The sequence below is a fragment of the Cimex lectularius genome, unplaced genomic scaffold, assembly GCF_000648675.2.
Source record: "Cimex lectularius strain Harlan isolate CLEC.00 unplaced genomic scaffold, Clec_2.1 scaffold11, whole genome shotgun sequence".
NCBI lineage: Eukaryota > Metazoa > Arthropoda > Insecta > Hemiptera > Cimicidae > Cimex > Cimex lectularius.
In genome coordinates, this window is record NW_019392673.1 from 2218874 (window position 1) to 2235724 (window position 16851).

Below are 16851 nucleotides of genomic sequence, written 5' to 3' on the forward strand. Positions count from 1 at the left end.
ACCCAAAATGGTGGGAGAAAATGGGCTTAAGCATAAACCGTAAGAAAACATATCTCATACCTTTTACAAGAAGAATGAAGCTCAATCTAAAGCACCCACTGTAGAAGATGAGGCCTTAACTTTCTATAAAGAAACAAAATATCTAGGTATAACCCTTGGCTTAAAGGCTCAATTGAAGAAAATGCTGCAGAAACTGGGTAATCAACCCCAGGATGGCTTTACCCTTGGTCAGGCCTCTTGGACTCCCAACAATTTTCCAAGCCGAAGTCCATGCAATACAACTCTGTGTATATAGAAATAGAAATAGAATATAGAAAAGTACGAAAGATGCACAGATCTACAAACTACAGCTATAAAGGCACTGGTTGGCGCAAAGGTTCATGATTCATTGAAAAGTTGAAATGCTTCTCACAATCCCTTGCGCCCTAATTCCTCCTAAATGGCCAATAAAGTAGTTTGCTCCCGTCTTAACTTGCTCTCATGCGGGCTAAGAGGAACTTAGTTTTTTGCTTCTTGCTTCTGTGCGTAACATCAGAAGTATTAACATTCCTTGCTTTAAGACTTATAGATTATTTAATGCTCTTTTAATTTAAAATCACAGGAGTGAAATCCGCCAGCTGTCAATAGAAAAGGTTCGGAGGGAACCTAGCAGGTATCGTGGTAATCTAAGCCATCATTGGCGAGGAGGACTACCTTTCGCCTCAGGTATTGGGGTTTTATTTAATTTTAGTTTATTTAATTATTTTCATTATTTCGCGACCACACCAGCACGCGCCCCATTTAACAGTACCTATATAAATAATGGTTCTACGGTCTCAGAAAAAGACGTTAAAAATATCAATTTCAATCTAAACGGCTATTTTAAGTAAGGTTTGCTATCAGCTTTCTAGGGATTAAAGGATTAACTGCAACCGTCTTTATCTGCTTTACCGTCTTTCCAATCTTTTTCTGTTTGGCCTATTACATTCTAATAAGAACGAATGTTTTGGAGAGTGATTACTTCTTGCAGAAAATTTTCTCGCCAAAAAGAAACTTACCGCTTTGCTCCGGGTAAAAAAAACATTCGTTCAAATATAAACAAGGCCTACTTTAAAAATAACAATTTTGTTTGTTTATTAAACGTTGTGTACAAGCATCGATGCTTTGTTTTTATTTTATATGTCAGACTTGTTTATTTTTTCATCATGTTGAAGAAAGACTCCGATCATTCAACTGACATCAAGCTTGATCGAAAAATGACTAAATCGACATATGAGGCCTGGCATCCTCCATTAGCAAGAATCACCAATGTGGGGGTAAATGACACATGTTCTTCGATTGTCTTGATTGACAACTAGCGGGTACCGCGGTAACTGCAGGTGCCACCACAGATACCATACCATAGGTACACATGACCTGGCAACATTCATAAAAGGGAACTCTGTATGAAGTTAGAGATCTTCCTCTCACAACCAATGGGAAATGCTACCCCAGAAAATCAGTGATCCACCATGGAATGCCACCTAAGGAACTATGAAGCATGGGGCGTACCTTTCTCCTGAGCGTCTCCATATTAAGCCCATATGAAGATTTGAGGCGGACTATCACCTCATTTGTAAAGAGAACTCGTCCCCAATCTTCCAATTTCCAATTCACATGTTCCCGTGCGAATCCAACCCTGGCCATTTTCTGATCTGTGGTAAGCTTGGTGCCAGGCCCTGAAGGTATTTTCCTCATAGTCCTGGAGAAAATTGAAACATTTCGGACTTGTCATCAGATTTCTTATCTCATTTCCCGTAATGCTACGGTTTCGTAGAGCTGATGACGGATGAATCTATTTGATATATGAATCTCTTTTGTCTGTAGACCTAGGTCGACCCTGTCCTGGCGACTTCGCGCTGGCTGTATCCTTCGACTAATAATGTTATGACCCTGGAAATGCATACTCACTCAAATGCCTGTCTAGAGCCATTGAAAAAGGTTTAAGAATAAGAATAATATAAAATGAAATCAACGAAGGAAAAAGATTTTTCTTTCCTAAACTTCCTGAATGCGATTTTTAGGCGGAGCAGAAGGAAGGGCATAATGCTACTTTTGGTGCAAATGTGATTAATCATAACAGAAAACAAGAGGCGTAAATATAGCATTATTTAGTATTTATTTTGACTACGACAGCTCCTAATTACCTGTAATTAATTTAAAAGGATAATGAATATAACTTTAAACTTATGACATGAGGGATTATTATACAAATTAAAATTACTTTTACCCCAGGCCTTATCTGAATATACAATCATACTTTCAGGAAAGATTTTTCCCAATAAACCAGGGATCGGAAATTTCCGAGATGAAAGAAGTCCTTGTAGGTGTGACGCAAGGGTCAATACTCGCTCCGCTATTGTACACAATTTTTTCTTCTGACACGCACACAAATGAGAATGCATTTACCGCCATAGACGCAGATGACACCGCCATATTAAAAAGCCATTTTCTACACAAGCTTCACTTATGCTAGAAAACTACATACCAACAATTGAAAAATGGAGCCATCTTTGTAAAATAAAGTTTGACCCGTCAAAGTCACAACATATCACATTTACGCTCCATCGTGAGACTTGTCCTAGCATAACTTATATAATGAACATGTTCATCTATCCGAAAAAGTCAACTATTTAGGACTTACATTTGATATAAAAAAAACAACCAATTTAAAATGCTTTATTACCTACTCAACCGACAATCAAAATTACTATTAAAATCTAAACTTTCGACACATACTTCATCAAACCTATTGGGATGTGGGTGTCAAGGATCGGCCAAATATTCCAATAATCAAAGGTTACAAAATTTTCAATCCAAAATTCTAAGACTAATTGTTTCTGCCCCTTTTTACGTAAACAATAACACACTTCACAGAGATCTTCAAATCCCAACAGTTTTTTCATCCATCAAAGCAACTAATTTCACGGCGCTGAAGGTCTACCAAACCCGCAACACAATCCAGTATTCATAAAAGGTATTTTTCGGCGCCGTGAACTAACCTATCATTTTCTCGTCCATTAATAACAATAATTTAAGCGTTTAAAACCAAAGATGATCAGCGATGACAAAACTTTTTTTTCATTACAAACATAATTCTTCCAAGAGTATGATGTTTTTACAGCGTGCGAGCTTAGCATGTATCAGTTTTTTTTGGACGTTAATAACCCCATAACTTAAACCTATCATAAAGTATTGACGGTACATTGAGGTGTCGGTGGCTGCAACGGTTCAGAGTTGTCACGGCGCTCATAGCTACTGATAGAGAAAGGTTTCGACATACTTACAATTTTTTTTTTCAATGCCTGCACTTCGAGGATTCAAATGACCTCTGCTGTTGGAAACGCCCCGCAAACTTTTTAAAAAACACAAAAAACATGCAACTGCCTGCTATCCATAAATGTTTTCCCTCTTTTAGCCATATTTTCAAATGTGTAATCAAGACTTGATTCTCGGCGAATTTTGAACTGGTCACAGAGAGCTGTTAGCAAATTAAGTACTTCTGTAATTATTATATTAATCTATACATGTATATAGCAATCTCAATTGACCGTATTAACTATTTTAACCGATTATACTTTCAATCTAAAGTCTTGGTTGAGCGAAATAAGAACCCACGACCTTCGGCTCAATTCGCCGATATAGGTTGAGATGAGGAGTTGATGTTCGGCTGGACCGAAGTCGCGAAAGCTCACCTGGTTAGAGCTGCGGCGTATTAAGCCGAAGTTCGTGGGTTCGATTCCCGCTGGTTAGTTGCTTTTTCATCTAAGCCAAGGCCTTAGACTGCTAAACACATATATAGATTAAAACAATGACAACCTTTTTTGTTTAATAGTAACTGTTAAAGGTACAGCGGCCACCAGACGAAAGTTCCCAAGCGGTGGATTACAATTTTTTGTGCAATCATTACAATTTCGCGCGTCCTATCCCATCCGAAAGGTTTTCCGTGTGAATTCTGTGCTTTTATAGCTTTTTCTCGTTGTATGAGCAATTCCTAGGACCTACTTAGTTTTCAGTCGTCTTGAGAGATCGTCGAAGACTCGCCGCACAATTTATTGTTAAACTTATCTTGACGGGAACTGTTTTTTATCTCTGCCAAAAAAGTCCAAACGTTTTTCTATATTTTAATATTTACAGCAGTCAGTGTATGTTCAAAAAAGATTACAGCCAATAAATTAATTATATCCAGTCACAGAATATTGTTCGAAAAGTTAAGGATAAGGGACTTCTTAAATGATTAATATCATTTTATACATCCAATGGGTGATTTTCTTTAAAACGCCCGTAATGTCAAAATTATAAATTGAAATCCAATTTGCTGGTTTTATATATAATGCATGTAGAGTTGTAGATGAAAATAAATGTAGTAAAAAAAAAAGAATTTAGTGCTGCGTTAAATTTGTCCATCACTATATAATAAACATTAAACTAAAAGATCATGTTTTTTATATTGTCCGATATTTATCGGTTTAAGGAGGGGGACACAAATCGCACAAGATTCTTTGTTTATTTTTTGTAAGGTTTAGTTGTTTGAGTTAAGGCCTATTTATAACTACTGAGAAATGTTTTATAAATAATGTTTTGCAGTAATTTTATCAGTTTGTTGTATAAATTTTAATTAATAATTCATGATGTACACGGGCATGATTGTTCGTTATGAGGGTTGGTTTGAAAACGTGTCGGGATTTAGTCGACGGCCGCTTGGTTGCACTGGGTGGAAGCTGCGAGGGGGATGCGGATCGGAAGGCCACCCCATCTCAGTAGTGCATGGGTATCGGGCAGACATGGGTTCTCATCCCTTCATCATCGCACTCGCCATTTCGTACACGTGAGTAGCACCCCTCTGAAAATTATTGAACAGAAAAATAGTCGTCAGGGGGTGGACATGAAATTAACCCGTGCAATTTTATGATTGTGCAAACTTTAAATAAAAAGAAAAATAAACTGCTCCTTTCTAAAAAAAATCTTTATAATGACATCGAAGTTTTATGAATAAAAACTGACCAATTAACCTAGTAGGTTAATAAAATTGTGAAAATTATGAACATCATCAATGATTTTTCACCAATGAATATAGAAGAATTTTAATGCAATAATTACCACTATAATACATATTTGACTTGAAATTAATTGAATATCTCTATTAACCACCTTGTTTATATCTGTAATTTGAAGAAAATATTCGATTTCAACGGATGGAGGTGTTGTCAAAGTTGAACAGTGGGTGTAAATGATGACAGGCGATGACAACCTTCTCTTTTTAGAAGTGAATTTTTCCGATCAACTACAAAATGTTCACTTCTTTTAGTAATGGGTGAACGTTTATTCTCGTTTGATTTGGTCGTTTCTGATCCAAAAATCCTCGCTGCATGTTTCTGAATTTGCTCATCAGAGGTTTCAGTATGTGTGAGCCCAAACATACAGCGAGAATAGGCGGACTAGTTAGTTCACATAAGCCTGTGTTTGTCTTTTGAAAATATTAAATGTTTAATTGAATGAGGACCTTAAAATAGTTGTAAATATTTAAATCCTTTGATTGATTTATTTGTAGATGATGATATGATAAAGAAAAATATAAAACCTGTGAAGGAAAAGTTATCTTTTTTAAAAGATAAAGGTAAATTTATTATATTTTTTATATAATTTATTGTGCTACAGTAAATGTTTTTCCATCTAAACTGTTTGTTTATCCTTTCCATGGATTCTGATTAAAACGTTGAGCCGACTCTTCTTTCTTTTTTGTAGATATACTTTTATTAGGCGATTCAATCAAAGGAATGAACGGTGAGTTTGTTGATTTTGAAGCTTTATTTAAGTTCATCTGAGAGTAACCTATTTTCCTTTTAGGCCTTTTCTAGCTAATACAAATAGTATAATAGCCATTATGAATAAATCAAAATTTCCAATTAATAATTTTTTTATATAAAAAATATAAAATGCTTGTTTTGTCTGATCCAGCGAACTGCCATCGTTTTCACTAGATTCTTTTTGACTAACTTTTTTCTTTTTCCGGCCTCATTGATCAGGGAAGATAAGTTTCGAGATTTCTTGTAAGATGTGAAACAAGTCTTCGATCGGATATGGCGCACGGGGCTCATCTGGTAGCCTAAGAAATTCCTACCTTCTATCTACTACCTGATCCTTAAATCCTACCTATCCGACAGATACTTTCAAGTCATCAGTGGCCACTCTCTATCAGACGGGTATCTCACATCAGGGGTACCACAAGGATCTTAGACCCATCCTCTACACGGTACTGACAATTCTACTCTCCCAGAAGCGACCTTACACCTCTGCCCACGATGCCGTCCTTTGCTCCCGTAAAGACCCTATTATTTCAACCAGAAACCTGCATAGTTATGTCACATCCCTTGGCAGTGGTTCAAGCGGAAGATGACAAGAAACGCGAACATTTCACTTTAACCCTTCGGAGAATAATCACTGCTCCCATCCACTACAATAGTATCCTTCTTCCGCTGCTATGTTGGACATACATTGACAACTTGTGGAACCCTCACACGCGACTCAACAGACAAGAGCTAAATCAGACTTCTTAAAAGATTGCTGGGTAAACGATCAAAACTGACATCGAACTCTGGGGTTCAACAAAACGTTGCAGGCAAAAATCCTTCGAATCATCGTCAATTTTTACGTATCTAATCTTAACTGGCCAATATCACACACACACACACACACACACACACACACACACACACACACACACACACACACACACANAATAAATATAAAAATAAATAAATTTTTAAAACTGATGAGGTGGAAGAAATGTGGGGTGCCGGCAATAGCCCAGGCAGCTAGCCGGCCGAAAAAAAACTAAAAATAAAGCCTTTAGAATTAATTTAAAAACCATTGTTTTGCCAAATGTGCAATAATTAATTATTTGTATCAATTTATTATTTTTAAACGGAATTATTTTGACTGTATTAAGTAATTTTATTTAATGAAAAATATAGCGGTTTTTATTAAAGACCGGTTCGAATTTTAACCTTAAGCTTAACTTTTGCTTACTGGGTTTCTTTCTGGTTTGATGGCACACCAAAAAAAGTAAGCGATTATTAAAATCCCGAATGGCAAGACAGGCAACGGCGTGCGGCTAGCTCTACCACAAACGGTATAAATTTGTTTCAGGGACTTTTCAAAGGAAGAGTACAATAAATGTGACTCAATAAATATAACAGGGCTCCACTTCTTTCAATAAAGGAGCCACAATTCTTACTGGAAAGCGGCTTGTCCTAGTAATAAAGAAGCATAACAAGAGGCCCATGAAGCTTTGAAAAAAAGCACGTTAGAAGCAAAAGGCTTATCCAAGATGCCAAGCCTTTATATCGGTCGGATTGAAATTCAAGAAATGTATAAGGGAATGTTTTCCCCAAATCAATTATAAATAAAGTAATGGATGCAAAAATGGATTTATTAAATATTAAATAATCTTTTGACTCGTAGATGTTATAAGTACTGTCACAGTAGTAAAATAATTTGTTTTTCGTTACATTTAAATAGAATTTGTCACTGGTATTGACAAAAATTAATGAATATTTTGATATATTAAAAGTTATATTGTATACTCCATTGGTGACTGATAAAAATTAGGTACCCAACTGTGTATTAGAAATCTTTTCGTGATTGTTAAATGTTGATATCTAAAAGGTGGTGAACCTGCATTTTGGACGTTTCCGATCACCCTGGTCTGCATATCCTCCTTGGCTCGGGTTTTTTAACACGTGTTTGGCTTCATTATTTTAAAATAACGTCATTACGATTATAGTAGATAATCCCTACTTTCTTTATCTCCTTTTGTATTACTTTTATCAGAATTTACAAAATGAGCAAATGCAAGAGAGAACACACAGGCATCAAAATGCCGATGGGAGTGTACGAATCAAGTTGTTCGTTGAAAATAGACTGCATTTTCATTTCATCAAGTTTTTTCCTATATGCATTCGCAACTGGGCTAAGTATATATAGTCCACTGAGTGGCGAAGGAAGAAAAACGAGAAACCCAACCCACCCCGCGACCTAGACAGCACAAGAAGAGTTCCTTTTGATTAAAGTGTTATAATGTTGGAAATTACTTGCTCCGCTTTATGGATGAGCATGACATTGCCAACTATCCACAACCACACCGATCAGGAGCAAGTGTTAGCCCAGAAAATAGTTCGGTGCTACAGGCAGTAGAGAAAGGCTGGTATAGGCTAGGATAGAAACCATATGTAAAAATCAAATAAGGGTTTGTACAAAGCACATGAATATCAGCGAAAAATATAGAATTTACCGTCTGTGGTTCTGTGTTCAGCCCGTCTATGATGATTTTTTGCCAATCGGGATTAATTCTTCCATAAAGGGCCAATATACTGGAGGAGTTCCCTCCTGAGCACTGCAGCTCGCTGCACTGTAGCTTATTGTACTTTACCCCTGGCTCCATTTTTTGGGGGGCTCGCAATACAAGTGTGAATTTGAGCCCCCGATGTGCCGGGTGTTCTTCCATCGTAGAAACTCATTTTTGAAGAGGGTTGGGACCAAATTCAGGGTCGCTGAGATCTGATCCCGCTCCTTCCATTGATGAGTGCCGTGTCAATTTCTTTCAATTGCGGCCACCGGTTCACTGAGGCGTCAGAAAAAGTCCGGGTGGGGATCGAACCCACGACCACGGGATTTATTAGCCAAGAGTCTGACGCCTTAACCACTCGGCTACCGCGGCCCTCCCCAGCCAAATGTTTCAGTCCTATTTTTTCCCAAGTCCTAGTAACTATAATGTGTAATAATATAAGACTGTATCACTTGTAAAATATGTCATGGACTTTGGAATGCTGTTACGAGATGCTAATCTCAACAGGATAAACCGTTATCAATATTATTGGGTTGTCCGGAAAATAATGCAGGATTTTAAGTTTTCATTAAAAAAAATCTATATAAAATATTCTGTTTACGTTTACAGGATTACTCATTTGTATGAATNTTTGATTAAAGAACATTGCTTTAAAGTAACTAGTTTCTTTTTTTTTGTTTAATACCAAAATCCTGCATTATTTTCCGGACAACCCAATATATACAATGCCACAAATTATAACCTATCATTTGTCCGTTGTTATGAAAATAATTATAGCTACAACTCCACACTCTCTCGCTCATTAATGCTTCCTCATTCTCTAGGGCAATTAAAAATTTTATTTGATCAAATTTTTGAAATTTATAATTAATAATATTGAACATATTATTTAAAACCATTTTTTGATGTTTTAAACTCATTATAACCAAACGTTCAACATTTTTGTCAATTTTATATTTTATTTCATATCAATATTTTTAATATTAAATTTAATTTAATTAAGTATTGTTTCTAATAATTCTAACACTAAACGAAAAATTTGTTTAGCTGTATTGAATTATTTTAAAATCTCGTAAGCTTTTGTAATATACTGCTAATATGCTGTTATATACTGTAAAAAGACATTAGTCCATAAAATAAATAAATAATTAATAATAAAACTAATAAAACAAGATAGTAATAAGCATGTCTTTACATAAAATTTTCCCCATTATTATTCATTAATATTATCGGTAAAACTTTTTGATTTTAAGTGTATGTGAAGTAAAGATCGGCCAGTGAAATTATTTGAATGAGGATCAGGTGAATGGTTATCAGATGAAGAACACACCAAAAACCTGGCGAGTTTCGTCACATAATTCACACAACACAAAGGGGCCTTGAAAAAACCTCTTTGAAATGTCTACACATTTTTGCATTTGAAATATGTATTTCCATTCTGAGGCCGGTAAGGAATGCTTGTTAACTTCAACTTTTGTAAATTTTTAATCTAGACTATTACTGTAAGTAATATAAATTTTAATTTGTATTTTGAAAAAGTATTTGTCATCCAAGTCATCTGGTATCAAAAACTTTTATTTTTTATTTTATTTAGACCTTGAAGATGTCAAATATATTTATTACTCTCGGCGCGTTTTTGGTGTTTTCTTCATCCAATGAGCATTTAGCTTATTCCCACCCCCCAAAAAAAATCTTTCCATGATTGTTATAATTTCAGTGGTCTTTCCAAAAGGTACTATAATGGTACCATAAGGTAGAGTACCTATACTTCAGGACTGGAGGTAAACCTAAGCTAAGTAGACTAAGCTTTAACTGTGTAGTCAATTTAATTAAAACCAGTAGGAAAAGCCAGAAAGGGAAGAAATCAGTTTGATAAAATTGGGTTAGCCGGTTTGTCAAAATGCTAAATTTTAATAAGACTAATAGCTCGAGCGAACTTTCATCTGGGGGTTAAAGGCGTATTAACGAGCCAACCGTGCGGGTGCGGGCTTCAGCACACAAAGCTTATTCGGTCCAAAACTATCCACCCCACGCTAATATTTACAATCCTTAAATTTCGATTTGTTAACCTGCGGTACTCGAGTGTCTTTAAGGAGTCGGTTTTAATCGAAATCGACCAGATTGGGAGATGAAATCGGTTGAAGGCAAATAAACAGAATTTCCCGAGGCGAGGGTGTAAGTTATTGGCTAAACACCAATATAGCCGACATACCCGGTTTTCAAATGTATTAAATAAAAATATTTCTACTACCGTTTTTGTATTGTTTATTGTTATATAGATAGTGCAAATTCGGCGTAATATTAATCATTCACCAAGGATTTAATTACATTAAGTAAGTCTGACTATTTCATTGTCATCTGTCGTTATAATCGAAAGGGAGTTTTCATTGTCAAGTTCGGCTCGCCTTGTGAACTTCATTCAAATTCTCTAACTGTAAAGTCGCAAAAGGCAAAATAATTACTTAAAACATAATAATTTCTACTACAATTAATTTATATTTTCAAAGCCATCAATGTTTAGAAAGTGGAAATCGTGTTGTAATTAACAATAACGAACAAACCACCGCTAGTTCCACACTTTCCTTTTGGAAGTAGTTTCCGTCCCAAAAGCCCTTATCTTTTTCTCTATTCTTCTGGAGTCTCTCAAGGCTCAAGCAGCTCCGCTTCCTATTTTTGCTCTTACATTAATGATTTCCCTAAATCCATAAAATATTGCTCCTTTATTCAATGACTCCCAAATTTACGTTTACTTCCCATTTTCTTACTTACAAGCGTCAATTGTAAGAATTCAGCTCAATTAGCTCCTGGGCCGCTGAAAATAGGCTTAACTTGAACGTAGAAAAGTCCCAGACTATGAGTTGGTGTCCGAGTGGATCGAAGTCATGGTAGTTTGAGTGGCGTATTGAGCCGTAGGCCGTAGGTTCGAATCCTGCTCGTGACCCAAACTTTTCCGTCTTAATTAAAACCTAAGATAAAAAGTATAATTAATTGAAAAGTTTTAAATAAGTGACTAACTTCAAGGCGCTAAGGGTCTACCATACCCGCAACACAGTCCAGTCTTCATAAACAGTAGTTTTTGGCGCCGTGAACTAAACTCAATAATAATACGATGTTTTGTTGGTGAATATATAATTTCGAATTAACATAGTATAACATAAGAAGCTATAAAAAATGCAATGCATGTTTAACATTCACCCTCCCTTTATTTTTAGGGTGTTTTTTTGGAAAAATCCCGAAACTATGTGTGAAGATGACGAAACTTTTTATTCACAGAGAGAACATGTTTTATATGAGTATCCTTTCTTTTTTTCAGAACATTTTTTTAATTGGACTTGCTAGAAGAAATCACTTTTAATACAAATTTCACCAAACCATTGGTTAATTTCTGGCTAAGATATTCAATTTTGTCCAATCTTTATGCTAAATTCATTTCTCAAAATTACGAAATTATTTTAAATTGAATGTTACTGACGACCTACTCATTTGAAAGATTCACTTGTGGTTATATTTAATTCTTTCAATATGATACGCATTAAGCAGCATATGTATGTTGGTTATTAAAACTCTTCACAATAGAAATTCCAATTACACGTGATTCCTAGCGTTACTTCGCATTGTTAATTTAATTTTCTGAACTATTGGATCTTAAAACAATAAATTTAATGTACATTTCGTGACTTTAATACTGAACTTTTTGTTAGTCTTAAAAAGTAATGACCCTTATTTCTTATCTAAAACTTTGTCACGTATTTATTTGTAGAATGATCAAGTATTGTTTTATTGCACCGTATGTGAATAGACTGTTGTCCTTTTCATATTGCAAAGAACGATTGAGCTGTCCGTTATTTAGTAAAGAATGATTTAGTAAACATTATTTAGTAAGTTTTTATTTTTATTTTATTTTTTACAGTCTTAAAACTTACAGAATTTCAGAGACAATATTGCGCGAACGAAAAATACTAGGTTTTCTTTGAAAGTAGTACGGTGGCGATTCAATCGAAATCCTAACAAAAGTTTAAATATCGTTCATTGATGAAGTGCAGAAGGATTCTTTATGCTTTTAGGGAATTGGATCCTATCGGACAAGTAGATGTAGAAATGTCTGATGGCAAAACATTATTTAATATTTAAATTATGTTTTTGATCAATTATCGCTATTTTAATTATAATTGTTTATGGAATAGTTTATTAAATGTTGTGAATTTAATTTTATGAATATTGTTGTAGATATTACGATAAATTTAGGTTAAATGGGTGGGTGGATTGACTGTACTGTGTAGGATAACCGGATGATGGGTTTTTTATATGCAATACTGCTAGCTATAAAAAAGAACGTATTAAATGGCATTCAGTTGTATTTTTTGTCAAGTTAATGATTCATCTACAACAAAATTGATTTCTAAACGATATTCCTAAAAAGTTGGTTTACAATTTTGATTAAGCTTTAACCAGATAATAATGTTTTCCAAAGGCCTTATCTTGAATATTAGACCAAATTAAATAATATTTTTAAATTTAATAAAATGTTTAAATTTTGAGGTTAGTACCTTAAACGAACACGATCTTACAGATGAGTGGCACAAAGGTTTTGGGAGAAAGCGACCTGGTATGCAAATTTCTAACAGGGACCCCGAGGAAAGTGCTGCTTATCCAAACTACTTTGAGTACTCAAATCCCTACAAGCAATCAATATCAAATACGAAACGTCAACTAAAAATAGTATAGAAACGAAAGAGTTGAAACTTTAATTTACATTAAAAACATAGGAGGCGTCAATTCCTTCATCATAAAAAACACTAACAATTCTTTAAAACTACTCGCAAACAAACCTACAGAAAATTTATACAATTTTTGGAAAACACTCAAACTGAATTTCATAGGTATCAACTACAAGAAGAAAAAAATTACAGAATTGTATTAAAAGGTCTACACTTCTCTACCCCCACAGGATTAAAAGTTGAAGAATTAAGCAACAAAGGATACAAAGTAGTTAATAGCATTAACGCTCTATCACGATTTAAACTATTACCATAACAATACCATTAAACATGTTTTTTGTAGACATAGACCGAGACAAATCGTGCAATGCTCACGGTGCCAAGGTGTCGGACGCCAAATCCTATTGTGTTTATCAGCTCGGTTCGATGTGATCAACACGAATCTGGATTTTGCGGAAAAAGCAGAAATACCAAAGCATGTGCAAACTGCGGAGGTGATCACCCTGCGAACTACAGAGGGCGCAATGCCTTCAAAGACTTACAAGTAAAACGCACAACAAGGAACACGGAACAAGTACAACAAGGAAGGAAGAACAATAGTACAACATCGAAACCACCCCAACTAGACGACACTAATTTTCCGTCACTTTTTCACAAGACGAGCAAAGCCTACCACCGCCAACATGGGTGAGGACTCAAGCAAGACCAACGGATAATCAACGGGCTAAGGAAGTTACTAGCACAACATCGTTAGGTATGCCGCCTGGTCTCCAACATTTTCTAACACAGAGTTGGGCAAAATCTAACTAATTCAATCATGATTAAGAATTTTGATTGAATTAGTTAGATTTTGTCCAACTCTGGCTTCAATGACCAACTTACCAAAATCCAACAGACTCCGGATACAAAAATTTTGAGATGAGAGTCGTGCTGAAGGCCAACCTTCAAAAAGTGTTATCATAAACGAAAACCAAAGTTACATAATTATTCTATTATTTCTATTTTATTACAATAAAGACCCCTAGTTGTGTATTTTCCAAATAATGTAGAAATCTCTCCTTTCAAGTGGAATAAATTTTAATTCAAAGAAATATTTTTTCCATCGATCGGTTATGTAAACATACTTACTTTTCAAAGCGTAGCTTGTTATAGGATTTATTTTATATTATTATTATTATTATTTTTTTTTTTTTTTTTTTTTTTTTTTTTTTTAAGAACTAACTAACGGTAAATAAGGTGTTAAAGGATTTTTGTTTTGAAGAAATAAATTTCTGTTAGGAAATTGTTTAAAAGTGATGAAGTTGTGTATTAAATAAATTTCTGTTAGGAAATAGTTTACAAGTGATGAAGTTGTGTATTTTTCACTTTTGGAACACCCATTTGAACATGATTTATCGAAATTTAGTCATGACTAACTATATTGTGACTAAATTAGTCATCCCTCATATTTAATTAGTCATGACTAATTTAGCCATCAATCACATATGGTGACTAATGACTAAATTACTACCAATCATGACTAACGGTCTGAGCGATCAATCATAAATCATTACACTTAACTAATTTTTGCCCAACACTGTTTTAACAGAAATGAACGCACTTATCCATCCTCTTTTGTTGAAAATGTTGATAATCAAATCTCTTATATAACCCATTCCCTCTGTTCACAATATGGTAATTAATACTCATACAGTTGACACATTATCAATTCTTTTGTGGAATGCAAATGACCTCTCACAACGTAAAATGAAACTTGAATTTTTATTACACCGAGTCCGCATCGATATTGCCTAGATCTCTGTAACACACATGGCATCCAAATCTCGTTTTTACATTACAGTCTACACTGTATATAGGACTGACCATCCAGATGGCACGTCTTACGGTGGCACTGCTGTGATTATAAAATCTTCACTTTTACATTATGTCCTACCGCCTTACACAACACCACAATTTCAGAGTACTTCCATTTCTCTACAATGCATCAAACAAGACAATTGTTATTGCCCACCCAGGCACTCAATTTCAAGTGACCAGTTTAAGGTATTCTTCGGATGTCTGGGACCAACTTTTCTGGCTGGAGGGATTACAACGCTAAACATGTCCAGTGGGAGTCCCGTCTTTTCTCTCCTAGAGGTCGAGCTTTACGACCACTACATCAAACACTCCCACATATCTACCAACATCAACCAAAAAATCTCCGGATCTACTGGATTTTTTTGTTTGTAAGGGAATAAATAATATTCTTTTTCAGACAAACACCTCCACCGACTTATCATCTGAACATCTACCTGTCTTTTTATCATTTCAATTAAATCCTTTTATTAAAAACAATCGTCCTACTCTAACTCCTGGACCAATGAATTGGAAAAAATTTCGTTCCTTGCTTGATGAAAAACTTTCCCTCCCAATTAGCTTAAAAGGAGAACTAGAAAACGCGGTTGATCTATTTACAAAACAAAACATGTACAAAACAGTACAAAATGCAGCGTGGGAATCTACAATACATTGCCTCACACTAAAAAGAAAAATCTTCCAAATTAGCTTTTCCACATAAGGCAATTAACATCCGAAAAAAGAAGGGCTAGAAGCCTTTGGCAACATACTAGATCAGTCATTGGCAAACAAAATTACAACAAACTTTTGAATACATTGAAAAGATAAATAAAACAATTTAAACAACAATCATACCAAACACATTTAAAAAGCTTGTCAACAGACGATGGGAGCCTCTGGCGTAGTACTAAACGATCCTGCGTCACAGCGTTGTCTCAGCTCCTCTCAGGAATGATGATGGAACTTGGATCGTTTCCGATAAAGAAAAGTCCAAAACATTTGCGAAACACCATAACTTAATGAATACTGAACACAATAAATTTATATCAGATTCACTTGTGATACCTATACTTCTAGATCTGCCACCTAAACCAATAACTCCAAAACAAGTATCACAAGAAATACGACAGCTTCCTAAAAGAAAAAATCACCTGGTCACGATTTGATAACAGCTGAAGTTCTTCAAGAACTTCCCAAAAAAGCTGTCGTCTTTCTGACTTCTTTATTTAACGCAATTTTGAGGACTACACACTTTCCCATACGCTTTCTCACATTAATATGATCCAAAAGCTTCACAAAAATTTAAGCTCCCCATCATCTTATCGTCCTATTAGTTTGTTACCTGTTCCTTCTCAATTATTCGAAAAATTAATTTACAAAAGAATTATCTCTATTGCTACTTCGAACAACATCTTACCAGACCATCAATTTGGCCACCACTCATCAACTTCACAGTGATAGATTTCATTACTTCGTGTCTCGAGCAGAAACTGTACGCGACTGGAGTGTTTCTAGATGTTTCTCAGCCCTTCGACAAAGTATGGCACGAGGGATTATTATAAAAATTAAAATTATTTTTTCCCCAGGCCTATTATCTGATTATGCAATCATACTTAAAGAGAGATTTTTTGCAGTAAACCATGGTACGGAGACTTCTGGGATGGAAGAAGTGCTTGCAGGTGTGCCACAAGGTCAATACTCGCTCCGCTGTTGTACACAATTTTTACTTTTGATATGCCCACAAAAGAGAATACACTTACCGCCACATACGCAGATGACACCGCCATATTAACAAGTCATCTCTCTTCTACACAAGCTTTACTCATGTTACAAAACCACATAGCAACAATTGAAAAATGGAGCAATCTTTGGAAAATAAAGTTTAATCCCTCAAATTCACAACAACCTGTTTCTCAATCCGACAAAGTTAAC

At 35.1% G+C, this 16851-nt stretch overlaps 1 protein-coding gene and 1 long non-coding RNA gene across 2 annotated transcripts in view; one reads left to right on the forward strand and one right to left on the reverse strand.

The window, feature by feature from the left end:
* The first annotated feature begins 4663 nt into the window (after nucleotides 1-4663).
* LOC106668297 (glycine receptor subunit beta-type 4-like) overlaps nucleotides 4664-16851 on the forward strand; it is a 484524-nt gene continuing 472336 nt past the window's right edge. The window contains exon 1 of the mRNA XM_024225359.1: nucleotides 4664-4846. Within this exon, the coding sequence (XP_024081127.1) occupies nucleotides 4803-4846 (44 nt within the window). The 5' untranslated portion in view covers nucleotides 4664-4802. The remainder of the gene's footprint in view (nucleotides 4847-16851) is intronic.
* Nucleotides 10931-16037, reverse strand: LOC112126380. The gene is made up of 4 exons (XR_002909938.1): nucleotides 15775-16037; nucleotides 11407-11454; nucleotides 11135-11331; nucleotides 10931-11061 (listed from the first exon to the last, which is right to left on the reverse strand). It is a non-coding gene; the product is annotated as an uncharacterized LOC112126380 (long non-coding RNA).